The sequence below is a fragment of the Chiloscyllium plagiosum genome, chromosome 23 (genome assembly GCF_004010195.1).
Source record: "Chiloscyllium plagiosum isolate BGI_BamShark_2017 chromosome 23, ASM401019v2, whole genome shotgun sequence".
Classification (NCBI taxonomy): Eukaryota; Metazoa; Chordata; class Chondrichthyes; order Orectolobiformes; family Hemiscylliidae; genus Chiloscyllium; species Chiloscyllium plagiosum.
This window is the reverse complement of record NC_057732.1, coordinates 52,562,021-52,574,679: the sequence shown is the minus strand read 5'-3', so window position 1 is coordinate 52,574,679 and position 12,659 is coordinate 52,562,021. Positions and strand designations below refer to the sequence as shown.

The window sequence follows — 12,659 nt, the reverse complement described above, 5'->3', positions numbered from 1 at the left end:
GTACAATTGCAACATTTAAGAGGCATTTGGATGGGTATATGAATAGGAAGGGTTTGGAGGGATATGGGCCGGGTGCTGGCAGGTGGGACTAGATTGGTTGGGATATCTGGTCGGCGTGGACAAGTTGGACCGAAGGGTCTGTTTCCATGCTGTACATTTCTATGACTCTATGACTATGATATCCTTCTGATAATGCGTCACCTAGAACTGTGCAGAATTCTCCAGCGAATGTTGAAATATTATTGTACAGGTTCAGCATCCCCACCTTGCTCCCATTAATAGAATACAACGAACAAAGAAAATTACAGCACAGGAACAGGCCCCTCGACCCTCTAACCCTGCTGCATACTATCCATTCGATGAACAGCTCTCTCTAGCTCCTGTCCTGTACAGCATCCAGGACAATAGTCACCTGAAAGCACAGGAGGTACTGCCTCCCACCCTCCCACCATCCTCCAAATCCAGCGGCTGGAATGGGATTGAGTTGCAGCATCCTCTACCCAGCTGCCATGCCCAATAAACAAGGCACCATTCACCAAAGCCGGCTCTGCTGGCCAGTGAATGCCAGTTTGAGAACAGCTGACCCCAGACTCTCAAGTGGCAGTTCTATTCAGAACTTGGGTGCAGCGGGTCGGTGGCACAGTGGTTAGCACTGCTGCCTCACAGCGCCAGAGACCCAGGTTCAATTCCCGCCTCAGGCGACTGACTGTGTGGAGTTTGCACATTCTCCCCGTGTCTGCGTGGGTTTCCTCCGGGTGCTCCGGTTTCCTCCCACAGTGAAACAATGTGCAGGTCAGGTGAATTGGCCATGCTAAATTGCCTGTAGTGTTTGGTAAAGGAATAAATGTAGGGGTATGGTTGGGTTGCGCTTCGGCGGGTCGGTGTGGACTTGTTGGGCCAAAGGGCCTGTTTCCACACTGTAAGTAATCTAATCTAATAATCTCTCCCTCCCCAACATCACGGGAAGACTTGGAAGACACGCTGGGAATGTGCTGTAAGCATCTCTGAAGAGGTCAGCCCCTGTGCCTTCACTCCACAGGACTGACAATCTCCCTTTGAAACAGAGGGGGTTTATTCAGGAAGGTACCGAACCCCTCAGAAAGATGCAGGGGTGAAATCGAGGTGTTGAAGGGACTGCACAACCGTTCCCTCCCCCCACCTCAACAGCCCATCACTCCAAACTCTCATCACTCCAAACTCTCACCCCCCACCCCTCTGCTGCCCAACCGATGGGGTAGTCCACACATCCTGGAATGGACTCCTTAAAGATGACAACAACCACCTAGTGGATCTCTACAAGCAGCTCTCCAACACTGAGGACCACAAGTATTGTATCGGCTTTTGTCAAAAAATACAAATGAGAACAATCATTGAATCCCTGCAGGGGGAAAGAGGCCATTTGAGTCTGTAGGGACCCTCCATCCTCCCCAGACCTCATCCTACGCCCATAACCCTGCATATCCCATAGCTAATCCACTCAGCCTGCACATCCCTGGATTGTGGGAGGAAACTGGAACACCCAGGAGAAATCCACACAGATACGGGGAGAACATATAAGCTCCACACAGACATTCACCCGAGGGTGGAATCAAACCTGGGTCCTTGGCGCTGTGAGGCAGCAGTGCTAACCACTGGGCCCAGGGATGAACAGAAATGATTAACAGAGCTTATGGCATAACAGAGTGAAATAGTTTTGAATAACAAATACGTTGGTAGATATCGACATGAAAACGAATCACATTACCTCACGCAGGTATTCACTCAGAAATTCTGTTGTTTCTCTAATTGTCCCTGTATTGGCTACTTTTTACTGACTGTAATTTTATTATGTATGAAAACAATTCTGATTGCCAATTGCAGCCAATCCTTGACTGTTATTTCCTTGTGAATAAATGGAAAATATTCATGGACTGACATCTGTAACTGGGAAGCATGTCTGGAAATAGCTCCCAGCCTGACATTGCTGAGGGTTTGGGAGAATACCCAGAATAGTACAATCTAAGCAATTTAAGAGACTTTCGGGGATTATTTGTTTATATCACAGGACCTTCTGGCTTCAGGGTTACCAGATTCTTTTTTTGGAAAAAGCACAGACACTGATGGAGCGCTGAAAACATTTAGCCTGAACAGTTCATCTTCGAGGTCACTTTGTTCTAAAGTTTCCCATGTGTCAAAATGACAGCAGCATGTAAAAAGGGAGCACGGAATTCTGTCAAAGTTGGATGTACAACTTGGGAGATTCATGCTTTCATTTAATGCGGTGATGGTTTGGATGTGAGGTGCAGAGGTTGTACAGATAATAACCTGTTGTAGGACAGATCAAGCTGCTGTCTGGTGGGAGTGATCTGTAGTGGAGAATGAATCGATATGGCCGAACTTGGATCAGAATGATCCCCAATACAAAGCAGTTACTCTGTGACATGCAGATGGAAATCACAGGAGAACAAGGAGGTGTTAAGTCTTTCGAGTTTGTTTCCATCACTATTCAGTGAGTATACGGCTAATTTCTGAGCTAAATCCGTGCACTCATCTTCACCCTACCTACCTTTAATACTTCTGACTAAAATCCTATCAGTCTTCACTTTAAAATTTAACAATTGACTCAACATCGGTTGTCTTATGCAGAAGGGAGTTCCAAACTTTTCAGATATAAGAAATGAAAGCAGAATAAGGCCATTCAGCTCCTCACTCTTCCCTGCCCTTCTATAAACTCATGGCTGATATGCCCCAGGCCTCAACTCCTCTTTGGTGCCAGTTTCTCATAGCTTTCAACTCCCCAACGTTTCAAAAACCCATCTCCATCCTCTTCACATACTTTTGGTGATCTCGCCTGCACAACTGTCCAGGGTAGAGAATTCCAAACATACACTCTCCTCTGGGAGAAGACATTCCTTTACAAGATTCCCTTTGACCTTAGTTTGAGACACCCCTTCTAGTGGAAACGTCTTCTGAACATCTACTTGTCAAGGCTCCTCAGAAGAGAGTCATAGAGGTCTGCAACACAGAAAAGGCCCTTCAGCCCATCGAGTCTGTCTCAATCAAAAACAAGCAGCTAACTATTCCCCTCCTGTTTTCCAGCACTTGGCCCATTGCCTTGTATATTTCAATAAATTCACCCTTTATTGTTCTAAACTCTAGTAAATAAAGGTTTAACTTTTCTTGATAAGTCAAGTTGATGAGTTTATAAGTGCCAATTCACCGGGAGTTTATCCTGTTACCAAACAGGCTCATTGCAGGAAGGAAGATTGGTGGCAACACTGTACCCTAAGGCTTCCCTGGCATTGGTTGACTCATACGACAATCAACATTGTGAGGCAACATGAATTAGAAAAGAGTGAACAGACTGGATCTCACCTTTGTTGAAAAGACGATGCTGAGAAGTGAGCTAACAGAGCTCTGTAAAATGATGAGAGGTGATGATAGAGTAGACATGAAGAGATTGTTATCAAACAGTGCAGTGCTGGAAAAGCACAGCAAGTCAGGCAGCATCCGAGAGTCAACGTTTCGGGCATAAGCCCGTCAACAGTTTGCTCTTGTGGGGAGGAATCAAACCCTCAGCCATTCCCAAAGAACAAGATGCATGAAATCCAGTCGGGAATTGAGAAGAAACCAGAAAAAAAAGGCCTATGGCATGCTTGCCTCATTGGAAGGGGGATTGAGTATAAAGATAGACAAGTTGCAACATTTAAGAGGCATTTGGATGGGTATATGAATAGGAAGGGTTTGGAGAGAAATGGGCCATGTGTTGGCAGGTGGGACTAGATTGGGTTGGGATATCTGGTCGGCATGGACGGGTTGGACCGTGCTGTACATCTCTATGACTCTATAACTGTAGTTAGGCCACACTTGGAATATTGCATACAGTTCTGGTCAGCACACTACCAGAAGGATGTGGATGCTTTGGAGAAGGTACAGAAATGGTTGACCAGGATGTTAGCTGGCATGGGAGATCTTGGCGATGAAAAAAGGTTGGATTGACTGGGTTTTTTTTTCACTGGAATGCAGGAGGTCCGGGGCGACCTGATAGAAGCTTATAAGATTGTGAATGGCATGGAGAGAGTGGATAATATGAGGCTTTTTTCCCCATGGCGGAGGGGTCTATTACCACGGTACACAGGTTCAAGGTGCGAGGGGGGTAGTTTAAAAGAGATGTGCAAGGCACGTTTTTCCCACAAAGGGTGGTGTGTGCCTGGAACGTGCTCCCAGAGGAGGTGGTGGAAGTAGATACAATAGCAGCATTCAAGAAGCTCCTGGAGGAATACAGGAATAGGAAGGGAATAGAGGGATATGGATCCTGTAAGTGAAGACAGTTTTAGTATGGAAGGGCAGAATGTGCTGGCACAGGCTTGGAGGGCCGAAGGGCCTGTTCCTGTGCTGTATTGTTCACTGTTCAGAGTGGTGAGAATATGGAACTGGCTGCTGTAGAGAAGGGTTGAGGTGTGGAGTGTAGGATTATTTAACAGGAGGCTGGAATAGCATCTGAGGGAGATGGGACTAGACAGTCCCAGTGGGAGGTGAGAAAGGCTATGAGGATGCTGAAGTGAAGAATACACAGGAGCGTGGAATGTTTGGGCTGATTGGTCTGTTTCTGATTGATACATCAGTCAGTATGAGGCTGATGATTCTGCTCAGTGGGCAGCACTGTGGGCTGTGGGTTTGAATACAGTTTCAGAGGGCTGAGCACACAATTCAAACCGAACTGCGGAGTACAGTGTGGAGATAGGATGCAAACTGAGCTCACTCAGGTGAATGTGAAAGATCGCATGGTCACTTCCCTGATGAAGAGTGGTGGAGTAGTTCCCTAGTATCCTGGTCAGTATTATTGTTTCATTAAAACCTATAAAGAATGGAAACACAAAAACAGAAATTGCTGGAAAAGCTCAGCAGGCCTGGCAGCATCTGTGGAGAGAAATGAGAGTTAACATTTTGGGTCACCTGAAACATTAACTTGAGATCAGAGTTAATGTTTCAGTTGACCCAAAATGTTAACTCTCATCTCTCTCCACAGATGCTGCCAGGCTTGCTGAGCTTTTCTGGTTTTGTTTCTGATTTACAGCATCTGCAGTTCTTTCGGTTTTTATAACAAAAATAGATCCACTGGTCCTCTTGTTGGTGGGAATTGCTATGTACAAATTGGCTTTGCTACATCACCACAGTTCACTGAGTGTGAAATGCTTTGGAAGGTGTTGTAGCTGCTAAAGGCGCTGTACAAATCTTCTCTTTTATTAATCACTGGTGGTAGGATTAATATTTACCTTTTGGAAATCGTTGCTGCTGCAGACACATAATTGCATGCAAGAAGATTAAAGTTTTAATTGGAAATCATAATTGGTTTATGACACTATGATAAAAAAAACCTTCAGTAAGCAGTGCACATACACTTGGAAAATTGCACACTGCATATTCTCCACAGTAAAACATATTGACAATTGATCACCAGATAATACTGACTGTCTCATGCACAGGTCAACTTTATTTTCACAAGAGAAAATCCTCCCTTGTCTAAATCTGCTTTCTAGGTGGAAGTGAGGACTGCAGATGCTGTAGATTAGAGTCAAGATTAGAGTGGTGCTGGAAAAGCACAGCAGGTCAGGCAGCATCTGAGGAGCAGGAAAATCATGATGAAGAGCTTTTGCCCGAAATGTTGATTTTCCTGCTCCTCGGATGCTGCCTGACCTGTTGTGCTTTTCCAGCACCACTCTAGATTTGCTGTCTATCACGGGATGTGGATGGAACAGAATAGTTTAGTTTTAACTTCTGGTTATCTTAGTTTTTGAAGCCAGTGACCGTGTTCAGAAGTGGAATTCTGTCAGCCCATCAATTTTGACATTTCCCAAAATATTGAAATGACCATGAGGTGTTACATCGAATTCCACTTCTGAACATGGTCACTGGCTTCAAAAACTCAGAAAACCAGAAGCTGAAACTAAACTATTCTATGTAACATTTCATGGCCGTTTCAATATTTTAGGAAATGTCAAAATTGATTGGCTCGCAGGAACAGGAAGCAGATGATGAGTGAATGCAATTAAAGAATTAGTTTCATCAACAGAGCTGTAACCTCTTAACAGTGAAAGCAATATGTCATTTTATGGTTATCTTGTAACGAGATTATTCAGTTGGCCCTGTTTTACTGGGGCTCAGTGTATATAATACACAGCACTTTGTGCCATTGACCCAAAGCAGCAAAATGGAATGTCAAGGGAATTTTGGCAGAAAAACAACGCTGAGAGTTAATTTTTCCCGAGACCCAGTTCTGGCAGTCAAACAACCAGCTGATCCTATTCAAAAATAAAACAATGTGAACATTGGGAGTAGCCCTTTGTTTGTCACAAGAGACTTGAATGAAGGCTTTTTCTCATCTGTGTAATGTGAAGATGTATCGCTGGACCTGAAGTTGCTCTGAGTTTGGTCCTTTTTGGACAGCACACTCTGAGGTCTCTGAGGAGCACTCCTTCTTATGGGAAGGAAGAAAAGTTACTGTTGGCTTCATCCCTCTTCCTTTGGCTCCAGGAATTGCACCGAACACAAAAAAAAGGCTGAGAGTGTGGTTTTCAGTTTGCAGTATTGACGGGGTAGCAGCACTCAAGAGAATCATTTTGAACTCCACGGGGTTACATTTGCTGATTCAATGGCGACAGTTCTGTTCAGCTTTGAAGATTTGCTGTATAACTGGGATAGTCTGGTCTGGAACTTTACGGCCCGAGCTCTGAGGAATTGGCGCTTTGGTAATCTCCGTGCAATCCAGCTGCTCCTGAGACCATGGTGTGTCACTCGAGGTGTTTATCAGGTAGGGAAATTCACTTTGTACTGGTACTCTGGTGGCTGGCTATGCTCTCAGATCAAGACTGTATGTTATAAACACAGCACAACTTCTGCCATGGAAACCCTGGTTCTTATTTATTGAAAGGAAACTGGAGTGAGTTTTAAGAATTAAAAATAGTATATCTTGCATAAAGTTCGTTTGAGGCAGGGGGCTGTGTTATTGAAGGTAGTCTGCTTGGGTTTATTTTACATTTATTGTCTTGAAATTAGTTTCCACTGCAATGTGAAGGACTTTAGCATGTAAATACGCTCTTTAACAGAATCCACCTCCTCCAGTTTAAAGCCAGATGGCCAGCAGTGATCAAATACACGGAGAAAGCTAAGCTGTTTCAGTAAGTTGACAGGCTCTAGTGCAACTTTTTGTTGACCACAAATCCAAGGGGGTTGTTAATAGAGCAGCAGAAAGCTGATTTCGGAACCTGTCACACCTCTGCAGGTAACCCTTCTCCATGCCTTAGATGGGGGCTGGGGACAGGGGCTGTGATCCATAGCTTTGGGATGGGACGGTGCTGTTTCTGATCATTAGGAGTAGGACAAGTACTTCTGCTCCTCTCCACTTCCCATGAGTGTTTGAAAAATATGGATTGAAACCCCCGCCCACGACAAGTATGTATGCATTTCTCTCCCCGAGGAAAGAATATTTCTCTCTGCTGGAGACGAGTAAACAGTAGGAAGCTAGGACCACGTCGTGTTTAGCCAGAATGGGGCATCGACCAGAGTAGCATCTACTCAAGTCTTTGTGACGCTAGTTTTCTGAAGAGTCCAAGAAACAGATATCAAGCCCCTCAGTCACACGGAGCGGGGCTGAATGTATGTTAATTGGCTGAATCCAGGCGAATGATTTTGGATTGAAATTGGGTTTCATTGCAGCCACTTTACATCCTGAACAAAGGCACAGCAAGGTCCTCTCTCTGTCCCCTGGATGTTGCCCTAGATTCTATTTCATTTGAAGCTTTGCACCTCCCTGATTATATACACTGCACTCAGAGCAGCGCCCTAAGCTGAATTGTTCTCCACACATCCAGAAATATTATTGACAAATTGAAGTGTGGTGCACCGAACCATAGGAGGGACACTGGGTTCTGTGTCCTCTGTTTTCTGTGCCTTGTGGGATAACACAGAGTGCTGGAGAAACTCAGCAGGTCTGGTAGCATCTGTGGGGAGAGGAACATTTTGAACCCAGTTGTCTCTTCTTCAGAACCAGCTGTTTTTCCATTTGAGGTAGAACCTCTGGTAAACATACAATGCTTGTAAAACACTGACAGTAATTCCATTGAAGATATCCAGGAGATAGTCCCCTAAAGAGGAATAAATAACACAGTAACTCAAATGGAAACACAAAGTGAGAGCTTCATCCACCGTACAATAGAAGCAAATGGGTTTCTCATCCACTGGTGGATATTCTACTGAGAAGCTGACATTGTTCAAATGATAACCTTACACCTGATCTTCATAGTTCCACATTTGCAAGTCTTTGTTTTCCTTCTAATCAAGCTGAAACAAGTGAACCTGTAAATTCTCCTGAGAATATCCGAAATCTAGACAGTAAGATCCCAGTGGTTAGCCCTGCTGCCTCAGAGCACCAAGGACTGGGGTTCAATTCTACCCTCAGGTGACTGTGTGAAGTTTGCACATTCTCCCCGTGTCTGTGTGGGGTTCTTCCGGGTGGTCCATGTTCCTCCCCCAGTCCAAGGATGTGCAGGTTGGGTGGATTTGTCAAGCCAAATTGCCAGTGGTATTCAGGGATGTGTAGGCTCGGTGGATTAGCCATGGGAAATATAGGGATATAGTAATAGAGTAGGGGTGTGGGTCTGGGTGGGATGCTGTTCGGAGGGTCGGTGTGGACTTGATGGGCCGAAGGGCCTGCTTCCACACTATAGCGATTCAGTGATTCTATGATCTGTGGAAGGAAGCAGAGATTTTTGAAATCTGAATGCTAAGACATTTGCTTACAATTCTGCATTCCTGAGACAAATGGAGAGATGTTTGAATTTGCAAGAGCAAAACGAGCTCTTAAAAACAATCATCTACGAAAGAGAACATCAATATTTTGGGTATTTGATCAAAGCTGAGAGGCTCCGGAGATGGTTTCTGAGGGTAGAGTGCCAGCCAGCAGAAAGAGAGCCTGACCTTCGTGTTGTTGGATAATGGATATCACGGGGTTGGGGGTGGGAGCGTCCCAACTGAGTTATGGGGGTGGATGGGGCAGCACAGCCAAGTGCCACCTTTAGAGTGGATCTCCCAACAGGAGCAGATGCAGGATGCTGATGGGAGTGAAAGGAACAATGTTATAGCCAGCAGTGAACTCCATGCACTGTCCATGGGCTATATCCTCTCGGGTCTGCATACTATTGGTGGATGTTATCTCTGTTCTGTCCCCGTTGCTGAATCTCAGCTGCTCCTCACCTCAAGCAGGCCAGTTCAAACTGTTTGCTTTATGCTGTTGCTCAGCGATAGGGGTATGGAACTTCAGTCTAGCGGACAGTTATTTATATGGTGTACCCCCACCACCCCGATCCCATCTCAGACGTACGGAGAGAGAGAGAGAGAGAGAGGAGGCTTCCATTCCTTCAGTCACGGCTGGATTCATTGTTATGTCATGCCCCTCTTCCTCGATCACCCTCCCTGATCTCTGCACTGCTCTGGGTCTGGCCTCGCGAGCATCTTCAAGTCTTTTTGTTAATTATTCCTTCTCGAGCAGCCACACCCTTATGTTCCGTACTTCCCAAATCTGTCTGATCCTTCACAAGATGATTGTTAAAATCCACCTCATTGCCCAAGCTTTTGATTGTCTACCATAGTGACTCATGTCACGTTCAGTTTTATGATGACCCTGTGAAGGTGGGGGTGAGCTGCCTTCTTGAACCATGTTGTAGTCCATGTGCTGTAGGTAGACCCACAATGTCCTTAGGGAGGGAATTCCAGGATTTTTACCCAGTGACAGTGAAGGAACAGCGATATATTTCCAAGTCGCGATGGGGAGTGGAGGGGAACTAGCAGGGGGTGGTGTTCCCTTGTATCTGCTGCTCTTGTCCTTCTTCATGGGAGCGTTCATGGGTTTGGAAGATGCTGTTTAAAGATCTTCGGTGAATTTCTGCAGTGTATCGTGTAGATAGTACACACTGCAGCTACTGAGCATTGGTGATGAAGACAGTGTATGTTTGTGGATGTGGTGCCAATCAAGTGGGGGCTGCTTTGTCCTGGATGGTGTCGAGCTTCTTGAGTGTTGTTGGAGCTGCTCCCATCCAGGCAAGTGGGGAGTATTCCATCACCCTCCTGACTTGTGCCGTGTAGATGGTGGACAGGCTTTTGATTGGTTTAACACTAATTGGGTGATTTAGTTCGCGTGTCAGAATGAAATGTTTATTCATGTGAATAGCAAACCAGAGAAATGGCAAAATACATTTTAAATGCAGAGTATTAACTCTCTGAACAAGTTTTTGGAAAGCACTTGCGATATTGTTTCAATAAAGACAGCTGGACTGAAAAAAAAGTCACAGATTGATGTCCAAATCAGATAGTTGAAGTAAGGTTTGGCTTTAAGGCATTTTAAATGGGAACGGATGGAGTGGTGCTTTGTTTCTGGGCTAGTGGGAGTTTCAGCAGGCTCTGACTGTAAGCGGGAATAGTTACAGAGGATGGAAGCTATTATAGTTCAAAATGTGGGAAATAACCAGATTCACAGAGTTCACCACTAGTGCAAAATGTTCTGTCAGTGAAGTCAACTCCAAATATATAAAGCAGTTTAATTATGTGGCTGGATCGTTAGATTCTGTCACGCAAACTTCAAAAGCCTGTTTGGTAAGGTCTGGATAATGTACACAATGTTATAGAGTCCCACTGATTTTCCGAAGCATGCTGTTTTAAATGGCAGGAATGGAGTTATAATCTGGATCAGTAAGATCTGGGGCTTCTGAGACAGAAAGGACAGAGGTGATGGCGTACTGGTATTATCGTTAGACTGTTAATCCCGAGAAAAAAAAACAAAGGACTGCAGGTGCTGGAAATCAGAAACAAAAACAGAAACAGAAAGGCTGGAAAAGCTCAGCAGGTCTGATAGCATCCGTGGAGAGAAATCCGAGTTAGCGTTTCAGGTCCAGTGACCCTTGAATTGCTAATCCAGAGACTCAGGTCATATTCTGTGGACCTAGATTTGAATTTGAATGGACTTTAAATTCAATAAAAATATGGAGTTAAGAGTCTAATAGCGAGCACAAATTGGGGAAAATCCATCTGGTTCACTAAATGCCCTTTAGGGAAGGAAACTGCCATCCTTACCTGGTCTGACCTACATGTGACTCCAGACCCACCGCAATGTGGTTGATTCTTAACAGCCATCTGAGCAAATTAGGGATGGGCATGGCCCACCCATCAAACATCTCATGCATTAATAAATCAAAAGAACAAATCCTGCTTTAAAACAGTCAACATTTAGGAAGGTTTGTTCAGGAAACAGCAGCTATAATATGGAAGATATGTAACATATATGTTTTCTGAATGAGTTCAGAAATTATCTCTTTAATCGTTGTACAAAATAAGATCATCCTCAGGCAGAAACTGCAATTGTTTGAACTCAACAAAATAGGTGATTGCCATTTGCTGATTCATTTCTCAGGTCAGTGGCTTGACCAATCAATGTGATCCTATCCGGTTTCAAGTTTAAATAAATCCTGGCAGTTAATTGTCAATCAGCGTGTGTGGGTGCATTCTCAGTGATAGTGCATACACCAGTCAGAGTCCACTCATCAACCTGCAATACTGTCCTTTCATGTAGTGGAAACGTATTCTTATTAATTTGCTATTCTTGTGAACTGTCCTGATCGGTGTGTGATGATATGCTTCAACAAAATGTGTTGTTTCTCATGAGTACTGAAATGCTGAGATTTGTAGTTATTTACAAATTTTGCACCTCCTTCAATATTTATTGCTGAGTATAAACTGGTCAGACCTTGCCTGATTTCGATGACCTTGTATATGTTTCCAATTGTCTGGTTTACTGCAAAGAATATTTTGCAGCACCAGAACTTGTAGAAAGGGCCTTGCTCCATTTTAATGAGTATGGGGGTGGAAAGGCAGACGAGTGGCATGAGCTAATTATTAGATTCCTTACAGCGTGGAAACAAACCCTTCGGCCCAACAAGTCCAAACCAACCCTCTGAAGAGTAACCCACCCAGACCCATTCCCCTACATTTACCCCTGATTGATGCACCTAACACTATGGGCAATTTAGCATGTCCAATTCACCTAGCCTGTGGGAGGAAATCCATGCAGACACAGGGAGAATGTGCAAACTCCACACAGGCAGTCACCTGAGGCCAGGATCGAACCCAGGACCCTGCTGCTGTGAGGCAGCAGTGCTAACCACTGAGCCACCATGAAGCAGATTTAACAAGCCAATCCAGCAAGATGGTCTAAATGGCATCCTTCTGCACTGTAACACTTCAGTGAACCTTTATTAGTTCCACAAACTTTCATTTTACACACACGTGCAAACACACACTCTTTCTCTCGCTCTTTCAAATACACACACTCTATCACACACACACACGCGCGCGCGCACACAGACATACACAAACTCTCTGTCATACACACTCTCTCTCTGTCAAACACACACACTCTCTGTCTCTCTATCACACACACACACTCTCTCTGTCAAACACACACACTCTGTCTCTCTATCACACAGACACACACAAACTCTCTCTCTCACACACACATTCTCTGTCTCTCTCTCACACACACTCTCACATACACAGACACAATTCTCTCTCAAACATGCGCACACACACTCTCTCTCTCAAAAACACACACGCGCACACACACTTTGTCTCAC

The 12,659-nt window shown here is 44.7% G+C and overlaps 1 protein-coding gene across 6 annotated transcripts in view; it reads left to right on the top strand.

Annotated features, from left to right (window-relative positions):
* Nucleotides 1-12,659, top strand: part of frmd4a (FERM domain containing 4A) — a 721,373-nt gene that overhangs the window by 354,496 nt on the left and 354,218 nt on the right. For 2 of the 6 annotated variants that reach the window (XM_043714183.1, XM_043714184.1), the window contains exon 1: nucleotides 6,617-6,790. The exons of the other annotated variants lie outside the window; for them this stretch is intronic. In XM_043714183.1, coding sequence (XP_043570118.1) covers nucleotides 6,632-6,790 — 159 coding nt within the window. In that variant the 5' untranslated portion in view covers nucleotides 6,617-6,631. Of the gene's footprint in view, nucleotides 1-6,616; nucleotides 6,791-12,659 lie in introns of those variants that run through there. 6 annotated transcript variants of the gene reach the window in all.